A 21,322-nucleotide genomic window follows, 5' to 3' on the forward strand; every position below is an offset into this window, starting at 1 on the left:
TTATTAAATATTTTCACAATGGCATACACATGACACTGCTATAAAATTAAATGAGTTTATTGCATTGCTAACTTTTTAAGGAAATAAAAGTATTTATTTCAACAAAAACACATTGTCTATTCTTACATACATTAATGGATGTTGGTCGAAAGCATCCATTGCGCCACTCTATTTTATGAACTCTGATTTTGGTAAACAATGACTGGGATTTTTTAATATTGATCATTCTAAGTGAATGCCGAAGAATTCATTTCCTCTCCATCAACCTTTGTAAACAGCTTTTCAAAGTTCCTCACAATAAAGAGGTAGAAAGGGGAAAAAATTGATGAATGTACGGTCACATGGTCATTCATAAAAGTGTTCAAGAATATTGGATTTTATATTCTAGTTCATATAAGTTACAAACCTTGGGGAGTGGTTTCTGTGCTTGTTCATTCATTAAAATGATTCAGTTCGATATCATAAACAATTAATATTCTCCAACTCTGCTTTTAACCTTTATCCTTTTGTCAAATTATGGATAGGTAGACATTTATAGATGGTCATGAACTTCACAGAATTTTTACTTTGCTCAATTAATATGAGGCCCCAGGGCCACATTGCTCAACCAGTCTGATTGAACTTTCATCTCCTAGTCTTCAAACAACTTATCCTAGACTCGCATCAAGCAAAGGTCCCTCTTTACAGAAGTGGACGATATTTGAGTCTTGCATATTATAATTTTAAAATATGCTTATTCAAAGCCTTCTTGCTCTCTAAAAAAAGGACTTTAAAAGATTTTCCAAATTTACGTACATAAAAATCTGGACCTTTCTTATGCCACAAAAATGAAACCAGTATTTAACTTGATGTACAGAAACATTCCTGTACTAGTACATGTATACTAATTTACCAAATATGAGGGATAATTCAACATTCCATAACTAGCTCTAAAACAAAAATTAACGTATCTCTGTAAAATTTTCTGGGTGGATAAAGTATGTTGTTGGTTGATAAATTACTAAGTTTATGATTTCTTGCACAGTGTCACTTTGTCAATGCGCAATGTCACTTTGACAATCATTTCTTGCACAGTGTCACTTTGACAATCATTTCTTGCACAATTCTTTACCTAGTCTTTTTATGTCCCTAGCTGTCACTGAAAGTGGGGGATATTAATTTGGATCTGTCCCTCCATCTGTCTTTCTGTTTAGCTGTTTGCCTGTCATTCTGTCTGTGTGACACTTTCGTTTCAAGACGATATCTCAAGAAGCCTTTGAGCTTTTGCAATGAAATTTTATGCTATACATATTTTATTCTATAGTTTAAGACCCCTACTTATTTTGAGGTCAAAAGGTCAAAGGTCATAAATTCATATGTTTTGTTTGTGTGTAACACTTTCGTTACCAGATGATATCTTAAAAAAGCCTTTGAGCTTTTGCAATGAAATTATTTATCACATCTACTCATGGCCTAAAGAAGACCCCTATTGATTTTGAGGTCAAATGTTTAAAGGTCAAGGTCAGAATTTCAAACATTGCAAATAACATTTTGTTATGATAACTTTTTTTTCCAAACTTTATCTTAAAAAGCCTTTGAGCTTTTGCAATGAAATTTCATATCACAACTCCACATGGCCTTAAAAACCCCATACTGGCTTTGAGGCCTAAAGGTCAAAGGTCAATGTCAGAAATATATTGCATATATAGCTTTCAAATGATAATTTAGAAAGAAAAAAAATGTGTCATTTTAGTATACTAAGGACCAAAATATATTTCCATGTGTAACAGACATGTGTATTACAACTTCTAAGTGAATTCATGCAAGTTCAAAAAATTTGATCACGTACAGTTCAGTGTACCGCCTGTACCAATGCAGCGGGCATTTTTCAACAAGTCAGATTTCAAACTGGTGTATATAAAACTTTATATAATTCATATTAATTCAATTTTAATTAAAGCATACACAAAAAAATTGGAAGAAAGGTAATTATAACAATGCAATATTAAGATATTTTTTTTTCCTATTTGGGAAATTCGGAGTAATAAATAATTTTTCATAAGGTTTTGAATACAGCTGAACTTTGGTATCTCGAACACTGATATCTTGAATACCATGGATATGTCAATCAGAAGTGAAGTGGATGTTCCAACCACTTATTTTATTGACTATTTAACCCTTGATTTCTTGAATATTTTGATATCTTGTTTTATCTTAGCCCCATTGAGTTAGAGATAACAATGTTTGACTGTATCATATACCAATTTTCAACTGCAATCTTTGGGTTGTGCTACACCTTATTAACCAAACAATGAAATGTTGTATTTAAACAGGGTTCATTTGTACAATTACTAAATATTTGTCCATAAATTTATCAGTGTTGATTTTATTTTTTACAAAACTTCATTAATGTATGACACTGGGTTCCTTCAAAACTACACTTGTCTATGGAATTTTGGGACAACCCTCATGTTTTTGTTAATTTTTTAAAAGAACCTTGTAAAAACCTGTACTACATTGTTTGTTTTGTAAAGCTATTATATGTAACTTCTAGTGACCTTGACTTGAAAAAAATGAATTTTACATTAAACATTACACATTTTTATCTTTTTATCATGAAATTTCCATGTATTCAGATGACATTAAACCTCTCCTTCTTACAAGTTATACTTCAGAAGTAAAAAAAAAAATCAAACTTCATACAAAGTATGAAAGTCGCTAAATGAGGGACTTAGTCAAATGTACCTTTCATTGAAAGTATTGAAAAAAGTATGACCTGTGGCCTTTTGTAACAAGTGACTTTAACATATCTGTGTCAGAAATTAGCATACAGTCATTTGTTACTTAGTGACAAACAAACTTACTCAACAGTTCACATTAAATATTTTCTCCTGAATAGAACTTCAATACATGTACTGACAATTACTAAACTCTATAGTGTTACATAGTAGAAGCTTCTATCGTGACTTGTTAATATTTCATGCATATGAACAACAGAAAAAAATAATGAAAAGAACTAAAAACATGTATGAAACAAAATAAATATAACACATGGAAGTTATGCAATCAGAATGAAATTATGGTAAAAATTTTCTTCCTTATTATTATAATTATTCTCTTGACAGTAATACTAAAACTCATAATAAATTTTAATTGTAGATCACATGTACATGTATTATTGACTTAAATTATCTTACTAGTAAACTGGAAATTTTTTTTAAAGTTATCCACTTAAGTTATGTCACTCGTGAAATTTATTATATCAAGGATTTTTTGAGAAGTATATTTTGGATAAGTACTCGTAAAGTATGACTCAAAATCGCAGAGAAAATGGGGGGTCAGTGTATTAAGTTGACCTTTTTGCACTTAAATTGTAACTCTTTGGTAAATCACTTTAACCGTTATCATATTTTATCAGATGTAACCATGGCAATAAACATAATCTTATTTTACGTAAAATAGTTTGAATAATATTTATCATTGAACAAATCATGCAAATTAATGTGCATAAATTATTGTGTGACCTTTTTGCACTAAAAAAGTCTCATATTTTGGGTATTGAAAATCTAAATAGGCAATAGAATATTTTCTTGTATCAAACTTTTTACGACTAAAGTACTGATCGGTCAAAAGTATCGAGTAGTTTAAAATAATGAAAGAAAAAGTTAGGGTCAGTGATGTAAATTTTGAAATATTGGTCAAAATATGCGATTTTCTGGCAAAAAAACTGCGTAAATTTTATCGTGATTTCTTTAATATATCTTCATTTCTTGGCAAAGTTTGTTGAGCGAAGGTGTAAATTTTGTTATGAAATTATAAATTGAGACCTATATTTAATATTCCAGGCATATCATAATGGAAAATATTCTCTGAGTAAAAGTATGTGAGGCTAATGTTCCAAGATATTAAATTCAATGAATGTTTAGATCTGCAGAATTTTCTGCTAAATATCCTTCCACCGCAAGAAATAGTCCCTTATAAATCTTGCTTCTTTATGAATTTTTGAGCAGTTTTTTAATTGAATGTTGAACATTTTACATTGTTTAATCTAAATATGTTATAAAGATTGAATTATAATGAATAGTTTTTAAGTAAGAGGTTCTGACTGAACTTTTCTAAAAGGCTGACGAGTGACATACCTTAAATATTTCATAATTCAATTAGATCATTTTTCTAGCCTATTTTTGAACAGAAATATGGTTTTAATTAGATCTACTGTTCACCATACATTTTTTAGTCCCCTTGGATTTTATGACAACTTAGATGTTCCATGGAGGCTTACAAACAACATTTTCCTATAGATCCTTTTTGTACTAAAAAGTAATTGTTCACATTGATTACCGTACTTCTGTCACTTCAAGGTCAACTACCTCCTAAACAATAGCAGCTGATCAATATAGATCAACTTTTGTTCTACCATCCCTGTATTTAAATTAACAAGTGGTGCAGAAATGTAAAATGTTCTGGACTCTTTAAAAATTTTGGATTCAGTGATACAATATTTCCAGTAATAGATTCTCTGATAAGAAGAAATGACTTAGTTTTGATCAGAAATGCATTTAATTACTTAGTTTTATGGTAAAAAAAAATACAAATTTTATGATTTCATGTTAAACATAGTCAATTTCTCAATAAAAATATACTTTTTCTGGAAAACACTAAGCCTTCTATTTTTTTTTTAATACATGTATCTGATTACAAGAATTTTATTTGTTTTATTTTTTTCTTTTAAATATCTACACTGTTACACTGATTATTTTTGCAAAGATGTATTATTTTTAACATGAAGAGAATAAACTGATAAATCTATTACATTTATTGACCTTGTATTTGCCAATATAGCAATTCATTTCAACTGAGCAATGAAAGATTCAGTAGAATTTCACTATAGCCTATACTTTACATGAGATGAGAGGCTATGATCATTTAGAAGATATAGGGTGTGTTCACCACGCATCGGACACTTTCGTACTTAAATAAGTTCTAGCGATATCACTACCAACTGATTATGATCAAAATGGAGCTTAATATGTATAATGTGACTAAAATATAAATTTGTAACACAGTTTTATGCTATTTATTGAGAAAATATCATTAAAAATCGAATTTTTGGGAATGGTCCAGAATTCACCATAGACTGGACAGTACCATGCATCAAACAAACAGTACATTTAACTGGAAAAATGTCCTACCTTTACTGCAGTGGACTTTATAACACCCAAAACGCTTATAAATTAGTGACATAAAAATATTTTTTAAGCTTCCTTTAAGAATTAACTTTCTATTTTAATTTGATTGACTTTATAGATCCTCAAATGTGGAGCGATTTTAGTTGCATCACATTGCCTTAGATTAGCCTTGAAATGTCTTATAATACGACAACTTGTGCCTTGGTTTTCGGGGTTATCATATATCGTCTAGTTTGAATAAAGAGAGCCCACTTCTAGTTGTCATATATCGATAACTTGTATTTTCACTAAATATGTTGAGCTTATTACTTTTTTTCTACAATGTCTGATGCATGGTTAATTTGTGTCTGATGCATGGTGAAATGAACATACTAGTAAAAAACAACTCTAAGAAAATTAATATTAAATTTGAAATGAAATTTCTTGATATTTTCTATAAAATTATCGAACATTTACAAAATTCACCCGACTGACTGGCTCCCTTAAAGGTTAATGAAAGAAAGACAACTCTAAAAATTTGCCAAAACATAAAACTCTGGTAACCCCTACTCCCCTATGATGATGTCAAATATGATGTCATTTCAAGGCCATTATCGTGCTATTTTTATCACCACATGATAATAAAAATCGGCATTATAAAAAAGTTTAAATCTTCGACTTTGAGACACAAATGGTCAAAACACAGGAACATTTAGGTTTGATGCAAGTCTATTGCTTGAAGTTGTCTGAACAAGGTATGTGTCCAATGCATGGTAAACTCACCCTAATTGGTCATTTATTTAATATTTTACTTCCATCTAATACATGTACATGTTAGCTAACTGTAGATTATAGACAATCATTTAACTTAATTTTATACTGAATTTTTTTTAAATATACATTAAGTTGTTTACCTAAATGTCTATGATCAACAAAAAAGTTAAGAATCTGTAAAATGACATAATTTGAAGAATGACTATAGATTGAAAGATGATTATAATTTACCTCTTGAAGCTTTTCATTTTCCTCTTGAACGATTTTCTTAAGCAGAGTTTGAGCTTTTTCCTACATGAAAATTAAAATCAAATTAAATCTAAGATCATTTATACATTAAATTAACAACAATATCATTATAAGATTTATTGTGCTTGCCTTCTGTTCTGGGTCTGTAATGCTGGACTCACTCTGCTCCTGTGACGCTCGTCTCAGACGTATTTCTGCTACTTGTCGTTTAAGCTCATTTAGTTTACCTTGTAGTTCAGCTATCAAATGGTAACAAACTTAAAAACATGCTTTTCATGATCAAAGGTTAGTTCTTTCAGTTAACCTTAAATAACATTCTCACTTCAAAATATGGAAAATTTATTGTAATTAAAACAGAGAGATGCTAGACAAACTTCCATCAAAAAAACTTACTTAAAAGTCTCATATGAGGCTAAAATAAAGTTACTGTGCCTAAATTGATGCAAGTTAAACAAAAGTTATTTTGTTGCAGTGGGAAAAACTAAGTTAAAAGTACTTTTTGGGGTCTTATTTTCACATACATATACTGTAAAACATATATGTAAGCAACTTGGGAAAGATCTGATATTTCTACTATGAGAGTGCTGACTGACCATTTTCAGCATCTGTCATGATATCCTGTCCTTCAACATTAGAGGAATCCATGCCATCAAAACTCATCTGGTGCTGGGAAAAGGAGAGACGAGACATGTCATCCTCCCCACTGTCCATCACATTAATATCCTTCTCCTCCTCCTCATCAGAACTGCTGAGGTCCCCAAATATAGCTGTAACAGTCCCCAAAAATAGCTGTAACAGTCCCCAAATATAGCTGTAAAAGTCCCCAAATATAGCTGTAACAGTCCCCAAATATAGCTGTAACAGTCCCCAAATATAGCTGTAACAGTCCCCAAATATAGCTGTAACAACCAGTGTAACTATCATCTAACTTCTCAGTTCTTATGTACATCACGTTATGTAAGTTGTACTGTGAACTATAAATTGTACACTTTGTAATCAGTGTTCGAAATTAGCGTCGGACCATCGGTCCTGCGCCAACGTACAAACGGAAGGACTCACGAATAGTATGACTAAATGGGTCCTTGAAATAATTTTGGGCCGATGATGATTTGCCGGGAAACAAGTTAAAGTCAATCACATCTTCTCGGACCTTTCCGGCGAGCTTGAAAAAATACACCATTGTTTTTCTTTACCGCTTGTTGGAAAGGCTTTAGAAGTTGCGATTGAAGTTAACGTATATTGGTTTATGCATTTACATATTTAGCTTTTATATCTTTCCTGCATTTTAATTGGATATATTAAACAAATTAACCAATGAGCGTCTTTAAAAGAAATTGGACTTAAGATGGGTAAAACTTGTTATTTTTATCAAGATTGTATCAATTCTTCTTTTCATGTGCATTTTAAAATAAATACTGAAGATTTGATTTTTTTTTTCCTGCGTGGAATAAATTTACGCTTTATGTATGCGGTTACAAACTTTCCACGGAAAACTGTCCAAGTATACTTAAGTACATTTTAACAACATATTGTGGTAATCTAAGAAACCTGTGTAATTTTCTACCCGCCGATTTTAAAAACAGAAATTGTAATTCCGAGGAAAAATCTAAACACATGTTAAACTCTTCACATGTTATATATGAACAAGTAAGACTGTTTGACGATTAATGTTTTACCGTTTCATATTGTTAATACTTGCGAGTTGTAGTTACCCTTTATTAAATTGACATATTTCATATGAAGCGATAAACCTTACCGAGATCAACAATACGTAAAAGTTTATTTTTCCGAAATATTTTATGGTATTATTTTTGGGCCTACGCTGCCCCGGAAGGACTCGTGTGGTCCCTTTCTCTGTGAGTCCTTTGGACCCATAGAAAATAATTCTGAATTTCGAACACTGTTTGTAATCCTGCACATCATCTTATGGACAAATACATTTGTAAAGAATTGGAAATTAATGACGGATCTGAAAACTTGTTATATAATGTAACTTACATGTACATAATCTGGAAGTCTCTATGAGACTGCAGCTATAGTGGTTTGAACTTATTTGTGGGTAAAAGAAAATTTGCACTTTGCACTCCTTTTTTAGTCTTACATTTACAGAAATATGTCATGGCAGATCCTTAACTTGTACCAAGTTTTATGGAAATCAAACCAATTAAACATTAGAAGTAGAAGCATTTGAAAGAATTCCACTAATTATTCTCTTATTCTCATTTAGTACCCATAGCAATACCATTTACTAAACTCAAAAATCAGAATGATACACTTTGATTTTGTCTACAGTGAATAAAATCAGCCCTCTCGCTCTCAGTGTTTGTTAAACAGAGATCAACAGAGAGGTGATATAATTTGTCATAAAGTCAAATCAAAACTGTTTCCTTTATAATACATGAAAGGAAATTTTCAACTTTCCACTTCAATTTTGTGTACTATAGAGAAGATGGGCCACTTATAAGATCTACCATTTACATTAAATATGTTGAAAAAGGCAACTAATTTTTCAATCTGAACATCCCTGAGTGGGATTTTTATTCTAGCTCTAACATCATGGTTTGGCTGTTAGATTTTGTTTCCTTCTTTTGGAAATCTTTTTGAGGAGATCAGCCAGGAACAGTAAAAATTTCTAAAAAATTTCAACCAGTTTTAGAGAGGTGTACCATAATTATCCAGACTAGTGGATGTATCTGCCCTCTTTAAGCTGGATCCTCCAGATTTATTCACCACTGACATCTGTCCAGAGGATTCCGGTTTTTCCTCCTCCGTGATCACCTCCCATTTAACATCAATGGCATCAGCATCCGTCCGGAACAAACGCTTTACCTCTTTCTCTATGTCTGGTTGCTCCATGTACTATCAAAATGATTACATTTAGAGCATAGAAAGTAAACAAGCAAATAAATACTAGGTCACTTGCTTGATTGAATCAAAATCATTATTCCAGTAACTTTTTCATGAGGAAAGTAAATGATATTAATTCTGAAACCATGAAAAAGTCTATGTTTTTTCTTACTTTTTTTTAACTCATACCTTTTTCTTGAGAGTTTTTCTAAATCTTCTTTTTCGGACATTCTTTAAAGGTCTGGTTACTGCCAAATAAACAACAAAATTTACACATCCAACTCCCCTATTCAAAATATTATTCATTGGAGAATAGATCATATTCTCACAGGACTATATATATATATTAATTTCATAAGCCTTAAAATTAGCTTGAGGATTGTGCTTATCAGTGTTCAATTTACCTAAAAAGAAAAATACCCAGTACCAACATAATTCATCAAAATTTTGTGAAAAGTTAATTTTTGGGCCTTGAAAAACTGAAAATTTTTCAGAGGGAGACAACAACATCAAGTTTTATTATAAGTATGGATCCAATTTCTCCTTTAATTTTTTTTAATATATATATATTGAAAAAGATGGACTGAGATACATGTACATATTTATACAGCTTAGCATGATAAAAACTCCTTACTGCCATGGTTCCAAAGATGTTTTTTGTCTTTCTCCTTTTTCTTTGGGCTCTCATTTTCATCTTGACTCATTTCCTCATCAGATTTGCATATTAACATCTGTCAAAAAGTAAACACAAAAATAATAACATCTATTAAACTAACAAAGGCAAAATATCTGTCTAAAAAATAGTAAAAAAGACTGAATGAAAATATCTGTGAACAGAGACAAAAAACAAACTTACATATGTATGCATGTATACATACAGTAAAACACGCTTATAAAGTGCTAGGGACGGATAATTTTGCTTCGTTATCAACGTAATTCATTATATCCATTAAGTTAACAATATATTTTAAAGCCACAGAGAATGAAAATCTCTATGCTGTAAGCGTCAATTCATTATAAGCATGTTCATTATAAGCATGTTTTACTGTATACTGAATCCACTAAAGTAAGCTCTTTACTGTTTGTGATTAGAAATTACTTGTGTTCTTACAGAAACTACTAAAACAGTACACACCTGTTTTCTTACAGGAACTACTAAAACAGTAAACACCTGTGTTCTACAGGTACTATCAAAACAATAAACACCTGTGTTCTTACAGGAACTACTAAAACAGTAAACACCTGTGTTCTTACAGGAACTACTAAAACAGTAAACACCTGTTTTCTTACAGGAACTACTAAAACAGTAAACACCTGTGTTCTACAGGTACTATCAAAACAATAAACACCTGTGTTCTTACAGGAACTACTAAAACAGTAAACACCTGTGTTCTACAGGAACTACTAAAACAGTAAACAACTGTGATCTTACAGAGACTACTAAAACAGTAAATACCTGTGTTCTACAGGAACTACTAAAACAGTAAACACCTGTGTTCTTACAGGAACTACTAAAACAGTAAACACCTGTTTTCTTACAGGAACTACTAAAACAGTAAATACCTGTGTTCTACAGATACTATCAAAACAATAAACACCTGTGTTCTTACAGGAACTACTAAAACAGTAAACACCTGTGTTCTACAGGAACTACTAAAACAGTAAACAACTGTGATCTTACAGAAACTACTAAAACAGAAAACACCTGTGTTCTACAGGAACTACTAAAACAGTAAATACCTGTGTTCTTACAGGAACTACTAAAACAGTAAACACCTGTGTTCTACAGGAACTATTAAAACAGTAAATACCTGTGTTCTACAGGAACTACTAAAACAGTAAACAACTATGATCTTACAGAAACTACTAAAACAGAAAACACCTGTGTTCTACAGGAACTACTAAAACAGTAAACAACTGTGTTCTACAGGAACTACTAAAACAGTAAACACCTGTGTTCTACCGGAACTACTAAAACAGTAAACAACTGTGTTCTACAGGAACTATTAAAACAGTAAATACCTGTGTTCTACAGGAACTACTAAAACAGTAAACAACTATGATCTTACAGAAACTACTAAAACAGAAAACACCTGTGTTCTACAGGAACTACTAAAACAGTAAATACCTGTGTTCTTACAGGAACTACTAAAACAGTAAACACCTGTGTTCTACAGGAACTACTAAAACAGTAAACAACTGTGTTCTACAGGAACTACTAAAACAGTAAATACCTGTGTTCAACAGGAACTACTAAAACAGTAAACAACTGTGTTCTACAGGAACTACTAAAACAGTAAATACCTGTGTTCTTACAGGAACTACTAAAACAGTAAACACCTGTGTTCTACAGGAACTACTAAAACAGTAAACAACTGTGTTCTACAGGAACTACTAAAACAGTAAATACCTGTGTTCTACAGGAACTACTAAAACAGTAAACACCTGTGTTCTACAGGTACCACTAAAACAGTAAACAGTTAACACCTGTGTCTATGTAGGTATTACTAAAAAGGTAAACACTGTATTCTACTGGTACTAAGAGTGCAACGATAAACCGTTTGACGGTATATCGCGGTATATTTTTCCACAATTCAAATCATGATACGCTAAACTGATATCGCGGTTCGATTCAATCGGCCAAGAATTATCCGAATCGTCCGTTTTATTTCCTTATTTACAATACTTTTCAAATTGGCTTCCAAGCAAAACATGAGGTCGACGATAACGCATTAATGGCAGTTAAACTCATCTCCAGCATCTTACAGACCTCAGATTTAACACTGTGAAGGACTTTTATCTCATTCCTAATGTTATTAAAAGTTATAGATGTTAAGACAAGTTAAGGTCTAAACGTATTCTATGGTAATGATATCTCATCACACGTGTATTTCAATAAAAATTCGCTGTCTTGTTGACTAAAACGTGTTAACATGAGAAATACGACAAATGGTTTTCTACGTAAATAAAAGGAATAAAAGAATAAATGTCTACCTTTTTTCATTCCAATTTAAAAGAATGTTTATGAGGAAAGGTCCTCGTAGTTCCCTGCAAATGTTTTTCATTGGTTTAAAAATGTTGTCACAACTCAGAGATTTATATAACCCTGTCAAGTTCTTAACTTTGTCATGTATCGTGATACGTATCGTATCGTGAACTGAATACCGTGACACGTATCGTATCGTGAGGTTGGTGTATTGTTGCACCCCTAACTGGTACATGTACTACTTTTACTTAAGTAGAACATATCTGATCTCCTCCAGCTTTCACTAAATACTAATCTAGTAAAAATATAATTTTCTCCCATTAGCAGTACGAAAATAGTACATATCCACTGAAGGTCATAAAAGAACACTGCAGTAATGTAATACTTTTATATAATGTAAATTATCCATCACAAATGATGACAGAATACAGGTATGACTTTATTTAGTTACCTGACTGACATCAGCTGTTTTGTAGAAGGTCTTCATGTCCACTGTTTTTAGAGTTTCAATGATGCTAGGTAAATCAACAAGCTAAAATATCACAGCAATAAATATTAGAAACAGGCTAGAAGATGTCAATTAAAAGTCACATCACATACTTTTTTTATTTGACAGATGCTCAAAAATGTAAAGTTGTAAGTGATACCTGAATAAAAGAATGTAGTGAAACATAAAAGAATGTACTGTGTTAAACATACATATACAGATGATTTTATTTAGATTTGTGTAAAAATCTAGTGGTTGGCACATTCAAATACTGATCAATCATTGTGCACCAATACCAAATGTCCCAATGATAAAAGAACTACAAAACCACTACTATACTCATAAAAACAACAACAAAAATCTTAAAACTTGACATTACCTTGCCATGGAAAATTTGATTTCCATATCTAACATTTGCGTGTCTGAAATCTGGCTGTGTTTCAATGCTCAGTCTGTCTTTAAGTGTGTTTGAAGAAGACTGGATATCCTGTCTTAGTGCCATGGCAGGTCCCTGAAATCACAAGTTATGCACCTTTAATTATTTCTATATATTGTTTTATGGTTTCTGTAACAGAAGTTTTTGTATTTATTCACAGTTGGCAAATTCAAGGCAAGCCTCAAGAACATCAAGTCTCATTAAGGGTAACTTAAGGCCGTGTCACACTATCACGATTTATGCTATGATTACCGACGAATTAGAAAAAGTTGAAAATCGCTGTTCATCGCCAGATTAGTCTTGTGATTTTTCCATACCATGTGGAATATTTTGCTGCTAGAACGGAATGTCTACAATGTCTGTGCGACTAAGTACGAGTTTTGTATGATTTAAGTACGAACTGAGGTGACAGCATTACGAACTGGTTACGATATTTCTACGATTATGAAGGATTAAATACGAAAATCATACGAAGGACGACAATAAGCCATGATACATACACAATAATATTCCTACAAATAATGATGATTTCTTACAAATATAAATGTTATTTAATGCATATAGAATAAAGGGAGAGTTGTCTGAAATTACTTAACATCATAGTTAAGTTATTTGATCAGGGTAAAAGCTACAGTGTGGAGCTTTTGATTATGTTCAATCTTTTCATGAATTTATTGAATACGGTCTTTATAGTTTCTATGGCACATGCATTTTCAGTTTATTTAACTTTTCTTAGCTTCCTTTCTTTTATTTTAGGTGGTATTTTGATTTCGACAGTGTTAACATCAGACAACGTCTGCCTATATTGTATTAACTCGTAGATCAATCGCTAAGTACTTGCACAGCACTTGCATTGAATCATCCTTTTTTGTATCATACTTGCGGGAAAGTCTTACTATGTTCCTATCAATTTGAAGAACAGTTGCAGTAAGTCGAAAGACAGTGTCCATGATTGTTTTGAACATTGCTGCATTTAAGTAATACATTTTATGACTACCTCTACTATAAATCTCTATTTGCTGCGATTTCTGAATTCGTAATGAATTATAGCTATAAACCATGACAGTGTGACAGGGGCTTTAGACATTGAAATGATTGTTCAACTTTGCAGGGAGGGGGTAACCATAATTTTAACATGAAGATATCTTAAATTTCCATGACTATTTCTTTCATTTGCATAATTCAAATTATGGTACGCTCGATGTATGGTGAACTCACCCTATGAGGACCCCATTGGAAATAAGCCTACTGTGGCTTTCATAGGTCATCCTTGGGTAAATGGCTTTATACATAGTAAATATACATATATATATATATATATATATATATATATATATATATATATATATATATATATATATATATATATATATATATATATATATGTGTGTGTGTGTGTGTGAGGGTGCGTTTGTAAACACCTTCAACTCAGCTCAGGTACTTATTGACACATCAATCAACTCACTACAGTTTTCCAAGTCACTACAGTAATCACTGTAGTGAGTTGCCGTTTTACGAAAAATGGGTAGTTCTCGATTATTTATGCCCAAAAAATCGAGAAAAAAAGTTGGTGTCATTTGACGGTTTACACCCGTATTTTCACACACCGACTTATGATCAAAAAATGGCCCTTACACACTTTACTCGGTTTTGATTCTAGCGCATGCGCAATGCAGACTAATACTATGGCCGACTTCCGGTATGTAATGATCTCGATTTTTCTACAAAGCAACAAATGATCTCATCAGGTAAGTTAATTTTCTGTTGATTTTACCGTGAATTAAAGCGTTAATTACAAAACATCACATCGTTTCCATATACAAAGATATTAATCAATCACTCGATAAACATAGAGTATTTAGATTTCGTTGTTTATATGCCCTTGAAAAATTTATGTTCAAATCCCTTAGTTATATTCCACAAAATAAAACTTTAAGGTTAAAGAATTATTTAAATATATTTCCATATAACTTTAAATCCACTACATGGCCCAATCCATTTGTTAAGCATAATTTGCAGTCGTCATCGAGTCTAAGTTCGAATTTTCTCGAATTATTCATAATGTTGACATGTTTCTATTTCATGCACTCGTATCAATTAATTATGTTCAACTTATATAAAAAATTATACTTCATGTAATATATCAAACGTATCTGGTTCTTTGTTCTAGTTATGAACTGAACTGGAATTATCTCTATCCTTTATAGTCACACATATTGCCATCAACACATCTTCAGTTCAGAAGTTAAATAAATTATTTTATGAAGTTAGAAATTATTTATCTTATTTATCTTTGTCCAAGACATGCACTTCATTTGTAATTTATTCTTTATTTAAAAAAAAACTGCTTCAAATATGTATGATTACAAAAGTATTTAAGAGTACGTTCTCACTATATAAGAATCACACTTTTCGATTTTAAATGTTTCTCGACTGATTTTACAGAATTTCAAATGAACAAATTCATTTAAATATTTTCTAATACAATGTCCCTGATGTATGTCACAATGGAACACCTGCACATGTATTGTATAAAAAGAATTTAGAAAGATTAGATATCTTTATAATGGAGGTACGTGTATGATAAACTGTTTTGATCGGAAGGGGAAATGCATTTTTAAAATACTACGGCTAATGTAGACAAGATCAGAGTTCTCTTTCATCCAAAAATAAAGTATGCTCAGTTCTTCTTGTATGTGTCCTTAAAGCTGGTAAACTAATCAAAATATGAAAATCTGCAAGTTTTTGTACATGTATTCAGATTGGAAACTTTAATCATTAGTTGCTTACCTGTCCGTGTAAGAGAAATAATTACAGTCTCTAGACTTGATGAGGTGTGATTATGGTAATTGTAAAATGTGGTTTCCAAGACTTTACCTTATTTATTCATTAGAGTTAGTGATTCATGTTCACTTAGTCTATTGTTTCCTCAGAAGGAGATGATCCAGGAATTCTTCCGAGGGGGGGGGGGTCCATGCCCCCCCCCCAAAATCCAACTGAGAAATTTACCCAAAACTTAAAAAATAAATAGATAAATTTTAAAAAACGCAAACTTGTCCATCCCCCCCCCCCCCCGAGAAAAACTACAATTTGAAAACTCAAAAAAAAAAAATAATAATAATAATAAATAAATAAAAAATAAAAAAATAAAAATAAAAAAATATGAGTGGACTGGACTGGATCGGTGCATGAATTGCTAAACATTGTCCATCGTATATATAAAGAACTGCATAAATTTTACACTTAGTCTAATCAGGGACTATATATAGAAATATCTATTTGAACATTGTTAATGCCTCCCCCCTACCCCCCTCTCCATTTACCATGTTTATTTCTAGTAAAAAAAAATTGTCTGATTAACCTATTCTACTCAAATTTACTCAAGTAATAAACTTTTTTTTCTGTGTAAAATTTCATTCCGAGTCATCACCGGAACGAATTACTACTTAATCGTAACTGTTGTGGCGTGATGCTTGATTGTGAACCTAATAACAGTCTAGACGAACTCCAAAAACAGCGTTTCCGGAAGTAAGAAATTGAGACTGAAAAAGACTCCGAAAAAAGAGTCCGCGCATGCGCACATACACAAAAAATGGCGATTTTTCGGCAAAATTGATGGGTCTACAAAAACTGTCGGTGCAAAGTTTTGGAAAGTATGGCAATTATGACAGTACTCAGAAATGCTAAATAAAAGACTTCGGAAGAGATCGTATTTGTCAGATTTTTGATTTTATTTGCAAAAAAGGAGATATTTACTTTCAAAGTTGACGTTTGAAGTCAGATCAATTACAGAGAAAATGATACGTTTGAGAAGTAAATATGCATAATAAAAAGGATATATATGCATAATGGGACAATATATCTTGTAACTGTTAAAAACTTGACTGAATCTTACATATAAATTAGCATTCCGGTTTTTTATTTGTGTACGACATCTGAATTGAACACGTAAGTTCTTACCGTCGTTATTTACCGATTTCTTATCACATACGAACAGATATTATTATGAAAACATTTTTAAAAGTATAATCTATCAATAAGAAAACTTTAAAAACCACTCTTCTAGAAATTAAGGTAACAACATGTCTTCTAAAAATGAACCTGTGAATATCTCTGCTCCATGTTGAAAAATACGCATTTTCTGATTAAAACAAATACAAGCTGGGTGTCTTCAAAAACAAATAAAAGCATCTTTATTTTAGGAACGACGTACATAAAATTTAAATCAAGGAGACAATAAATCAAATAAGAAAATAACTCTTACCGGCAGTATTGAATTCGATGTCGTATATCCAATTTACTAGTATGCAAGAGTTTGAAGCAATAAATAAGTCAATATCCACAAAATAATTTAATAAATATAATTATCCATTCAATAAAAATTAAAATAAAGTCACAATGCATTAAATACAGCCATTATGCAGCCGTATATTTGGAGAAAGCGAACGACAATCCATCGTTTGTTTACATCGGACGCCATTTTGCCGCAATGTATGATGGAGCCATTGACTTCGTTTTCAGAGTTCACGCCGTTTTTGGAGTTCGTCTAGACTGAATAACATAGAAATACTTATTGGATTATACCTTCGATGTCATTCTGTGATTTATTTTAGTATGTAAATACCCCTCATGGTAAGTATAGAGTAAGAAACGTTATATAAAGGTGTAAATGACAAGTTCAAAATGTTTACATGATAAACAAATCAGAGGTCATTCGAGTCACGTATAAAATTATTAAGTCATGCATGTGATATCAGTCAAGTGCAGATATTTCACAAAGGTTTGGTTGTGCATATATTTTAAACCTTTCACTGTGGTGTTTGTGAGCGTGATACGTGATACAGCTGTGATACCAACACGTACTAAAAGAAGATAGGCTAATTAAAAGTGAGACTCTTGTAAATTCACATACACACACAAAAGATGTAAAGGTTGCTCCACACCTCTTCAAATTAAGGCTTTGCCACACTACAGCATGTACAAAGCTTAAAAAACTTGCATCGACGTACAGAAAGATTAACATACTCGCTGGCATATGCTGAAGGCTTGTGCCATGCACCATAATCATGATAATTGCACTGAAGTAAAAAAAATTTAAAATGGTCATTAAATCAACCATATTAGCACCAAAGTGTGCATTCAATTTTCCCTTGGCTCTGTTCATTGGAAAGATTTCGACATTATATCTTTTAAAGGAAAGGTTTGTTTTGTTTGTATGTTGTTTAACGTCCCTCTCGAGAATTTTTCACTCATATGGAGACGCCACCACTTGCCGGTGGAGAGCTGCAAATTTTGTCCTATACTCGGCATTTATGGCCATTGAGCAGTGAGGGATCTTTTTTGTGCCAGCACCTACTGCGACATGGGATCTCGGTTTATACGGTCTCATCCGAAGGACCAGTCTCCACGTCCCACAGTGGGATTCGAACCCGCGACGTAAGAATCAACTCCTTACTCCGCGACTCTAGAGCAGACACTCTAACCACTGTGCCACACGGGCGACTTTAAAGGAAAGGAATTGTATAGTTTGATATGTGCACACTCTAGATTTTGGAAATGTTAATGCTCTACTTTTATTGTTTTAATTACTTTCATTTTCAGATGTTTATTTTTTGCGAATGTGTGCATTTGGCCGGAAAACAATCTGACATTCCACCTTGAGATGTTATTTGAGAGTTGTTCCATCCTTAAATGTAAAGCAAGGATTTAAAACAGTGTGAGAAAAGGTTAACATTGTCGCCTATGGGAAATGTATTGGTGAACTGTATACCCCATATATATTGAGTACGTCTATTGGTAAGCATGCTAAGAGAAATTCTACTTGTTAAAAAAATTGTACTTTCAGGCTGAGTTGAAGTTTGTAATTTAATAATATTATCATTTCCAATTGTTGAAATCTATGAAATACACAACTTTTATTTTGCTTAATGTGCATATTTTAAAACAAATCGAGTCGCAATATAGTGTCCTTCCAAAATTTTGAGGTGAAATAGACATAGTGTATATAGACACAGTTAAGGCACGGAACCATATATGAAATTTAGAAAAGATGTACGGGCTCCACAGACCCAAGATATGGACAAAGAATCTGAGGTTGAAAGCAAGGTGTTCTTGTGCACAGAAACCAATGTGTAGGCAAGGAATACTTGTCCCAAGAAGACAGTTTCTAACTTACAAAATTTGAATGAGGCAGATTTGGTTCAAACTATATACATGTATTTTTAATCTCACGGCTTTTTACATAGCATGATCATAACTTCCTTTGTGCAAATCAGATTAGAAGGATTCATGATCCTGAGCTAATATAGCTTGTGTCTTTCTTAATTTATAAAAGATACATAACTAATATACATGTATATCACTTGGAATTGTACTTAGGTCAACTTGAATGATTTTGTCACTTTTGAACTAAAAGTCTAAGTAAGTAAGTCTAATATAGAAGCAATTTGAAATCTTTATCCTTGGATGTTTCAATGCAAGCTGACAGACATTGAAATAGTCTTTGTTGATCAATGATGATTTAACCTAAGTTAACAATCTCATTTCATTTTGTGTCATCACATGATAAAGAAAGTTATGATTTTATTAAATTCAAATTGAACAAACTTAGGCTGAAAAAAACAACAACATGTATTTCCCATAACCCAGCTGACCTAATTTTACCCACCGACTCTACTACTTTTTATTCCAAATCGAGATTTTGAATCATACTTTTGTTCATAGTAAAGTTTTCTCGTAGTGCAGTCCATAAAATGCATGTCTCGTACACTGTAAAAACCTGTTTATCCAAGAGTCTTAAAGAGTACTCCTACTTTATATATATATATATATATATATATATATATATATATATATATATATATATATATATATATATATATATGTTTGTGTGTTTATTCATATACATGTATGTTTATGTACATGTATATGATAGAAAAACAATGTACAGAATAATTAATTGATGCTTTCAAAATAAAAAGTGTTGCTTGTGTGACGCAGTGGTTAGAGTGTTTGCTCTAGAGTCGCGAAGTAAGGAGTTGATCCTTAGATTGCAGGTTCGAATCCCACTGTGGGACGTGAAGACCGGTCCTTCGGATGAGACCATATAAACAGAGGTCCTATGTCGCAGTAGGTGCTGGCATGAAAAAGATCCCTCACTGAGAGCGGAGTATAGGTCTATTAATTTGCAGCCCTCCACCGACAAGTAGTGGCATCTCCATATGAGTGAAAATTTCTCAAAAGGGAATTAAACAACAAACAATCAAGTAAACAAAATTAACAGTAAAGTAAAAAAAAAAGTTATTCCCTACTTACCTAGCCTAATTTTTTTTAGCATATGTCACCAGAAACACATAATTTTTTTCATTTGGCCTAATTTAGTTAAATTACTATAGAATTGTGCATTGAATCATTTGATTCTTAATAAGAAACTACTATAAATTGTTAAAATGATAGTGTAGATAAGTTCTATAAAAATGAATGTGGCACTCTCATACATGTATTAATTTCAAACTTTAAAAATTCTAAAACTAATCAAATTTATAATGTAAAGCATTGTAAAGTTTGTATTCAGTCTCTATTTGGCATCTACAGCAACATCAGGGGATTCTCCAAGATCCTAACCCAGATCTAGATGAATTAATTAAGGCACATGCAGATCTCATGACTCCATATTTGGTTATTTTTTGACATGGTCGGTTTCCCAAATCAGGGTCTCCAGATATGGAAAATGGCACAGGTTTCTGGTACAGGTTTTTCAGAATCCATGAGTTCATGTAGGGAACCTAGCACAACTTTCTGTGAAGGGTTTATTTGTAAAACTGTGTTATGTTATATTTCAGTCATTATCCCATGCCTGTTCTTGCCTTGACCACTTTTTCGCATGGCTTTCTATACATATTTTACATATATAGGAGGAGAAATGCTAGTCTGTTACAGGTTTATGGAAGCTAAATTTGTGCCTGTGTTTAAACCACCCAGACAGTTTCAGTTTCATATGGGAGTAACCCCCCCCCCCCCCTTATGAACATACAGCTAATTCTCATACCTCCTGTTGTTTACAGTTACATGTATGTAGCGAATAAATTCAATTAATGTGTCAATTTATATTATTTATTAATTCAAAGCTAAGTTGAATATATTTTTACATAAGGATTCAATATGTACACAAAAATTCACAAACGAGGTCGGAATCGGTATTCAGTCAAGTTCAAGTTCAAAGTGAAAGTAGTGTACTCAATGTACAGGCCGGCAGGGTCTTGCAGTATGTAAGTGACATGCATGTGTCATTTTATGAAGGGGTATAAATGAAAACTATTATCATGGAACAGGATTACATGAATGAGGACATGTACATTCTTTGGAAGCAGTCAGTCAACTTATTCAAGTGTGTATGA

The 21,322-nt window shown here is 32.1% G+C and overlaps 1 protein-coding gene across 1 annotated transcript in view; it reads right to left on the bottom strand.

Moving 5' to 3' along the window:
* Window positions 1-21,322, bottom strand: part of LOC133173942 (uncharacterized) — an 86,845-nt gene that overhangs the window by 35,243 nt on the left and 30,280 nt on the right. The window contains exons 2-9 of the mRNA XM_061309007.1: window positions 12,870-13,001; window positions 12,455-12,535; window positions 9,652-9,748; window positions 9,207-9,265; window positions 8,837-9,029; window positions 6,764-6,937; window positions 6,300-6,409; window positions 6,153-6,212 (exon numbers count right to left, since the gene is read on the bottom strand). Of these exons, the coding sequence (XP_061164991.1) occupies window positions 6,153-6,212; window positions 6,300-6,409; window positions 6,764-6,937; window positions 8,837-9,029; window positions 9,207-9,265; window positions 9,652-9,748; window positions 12,455-12,535; window positions 12,870-13,001 (906 nt within the window). The remainder of the gene's footprint in view (window positions 1-6,152; window positions 6,213-6,299; window positions 6,410-6,763; window positions 6,938-8,836; window positions 9,030-9,206; window positions 9,266-9,651; window positions 9,749-12,454; window positions 12,536-12,869; window positions 13,002-21,322) is intronic.

This window comes from Saccostrea echinata, unplaced genomic scaffold (genome assembly GCF_033153115.1).
Source record: "Saccostrea echinata isolate AGI-Se365-2 ecotype Australia unplaced genomic scaffold, CSIRO_AGI_Sech_v1 ptg000056l, whole genome shotgun sequence".
Classification (NCBI taxonomy): domain Eukaryota; kingdom Metazoa; phylum Mollusca; class Bivalvia; order Ostreida; family Ostreidae; genus Saccostrea; species Saccostrea echinata.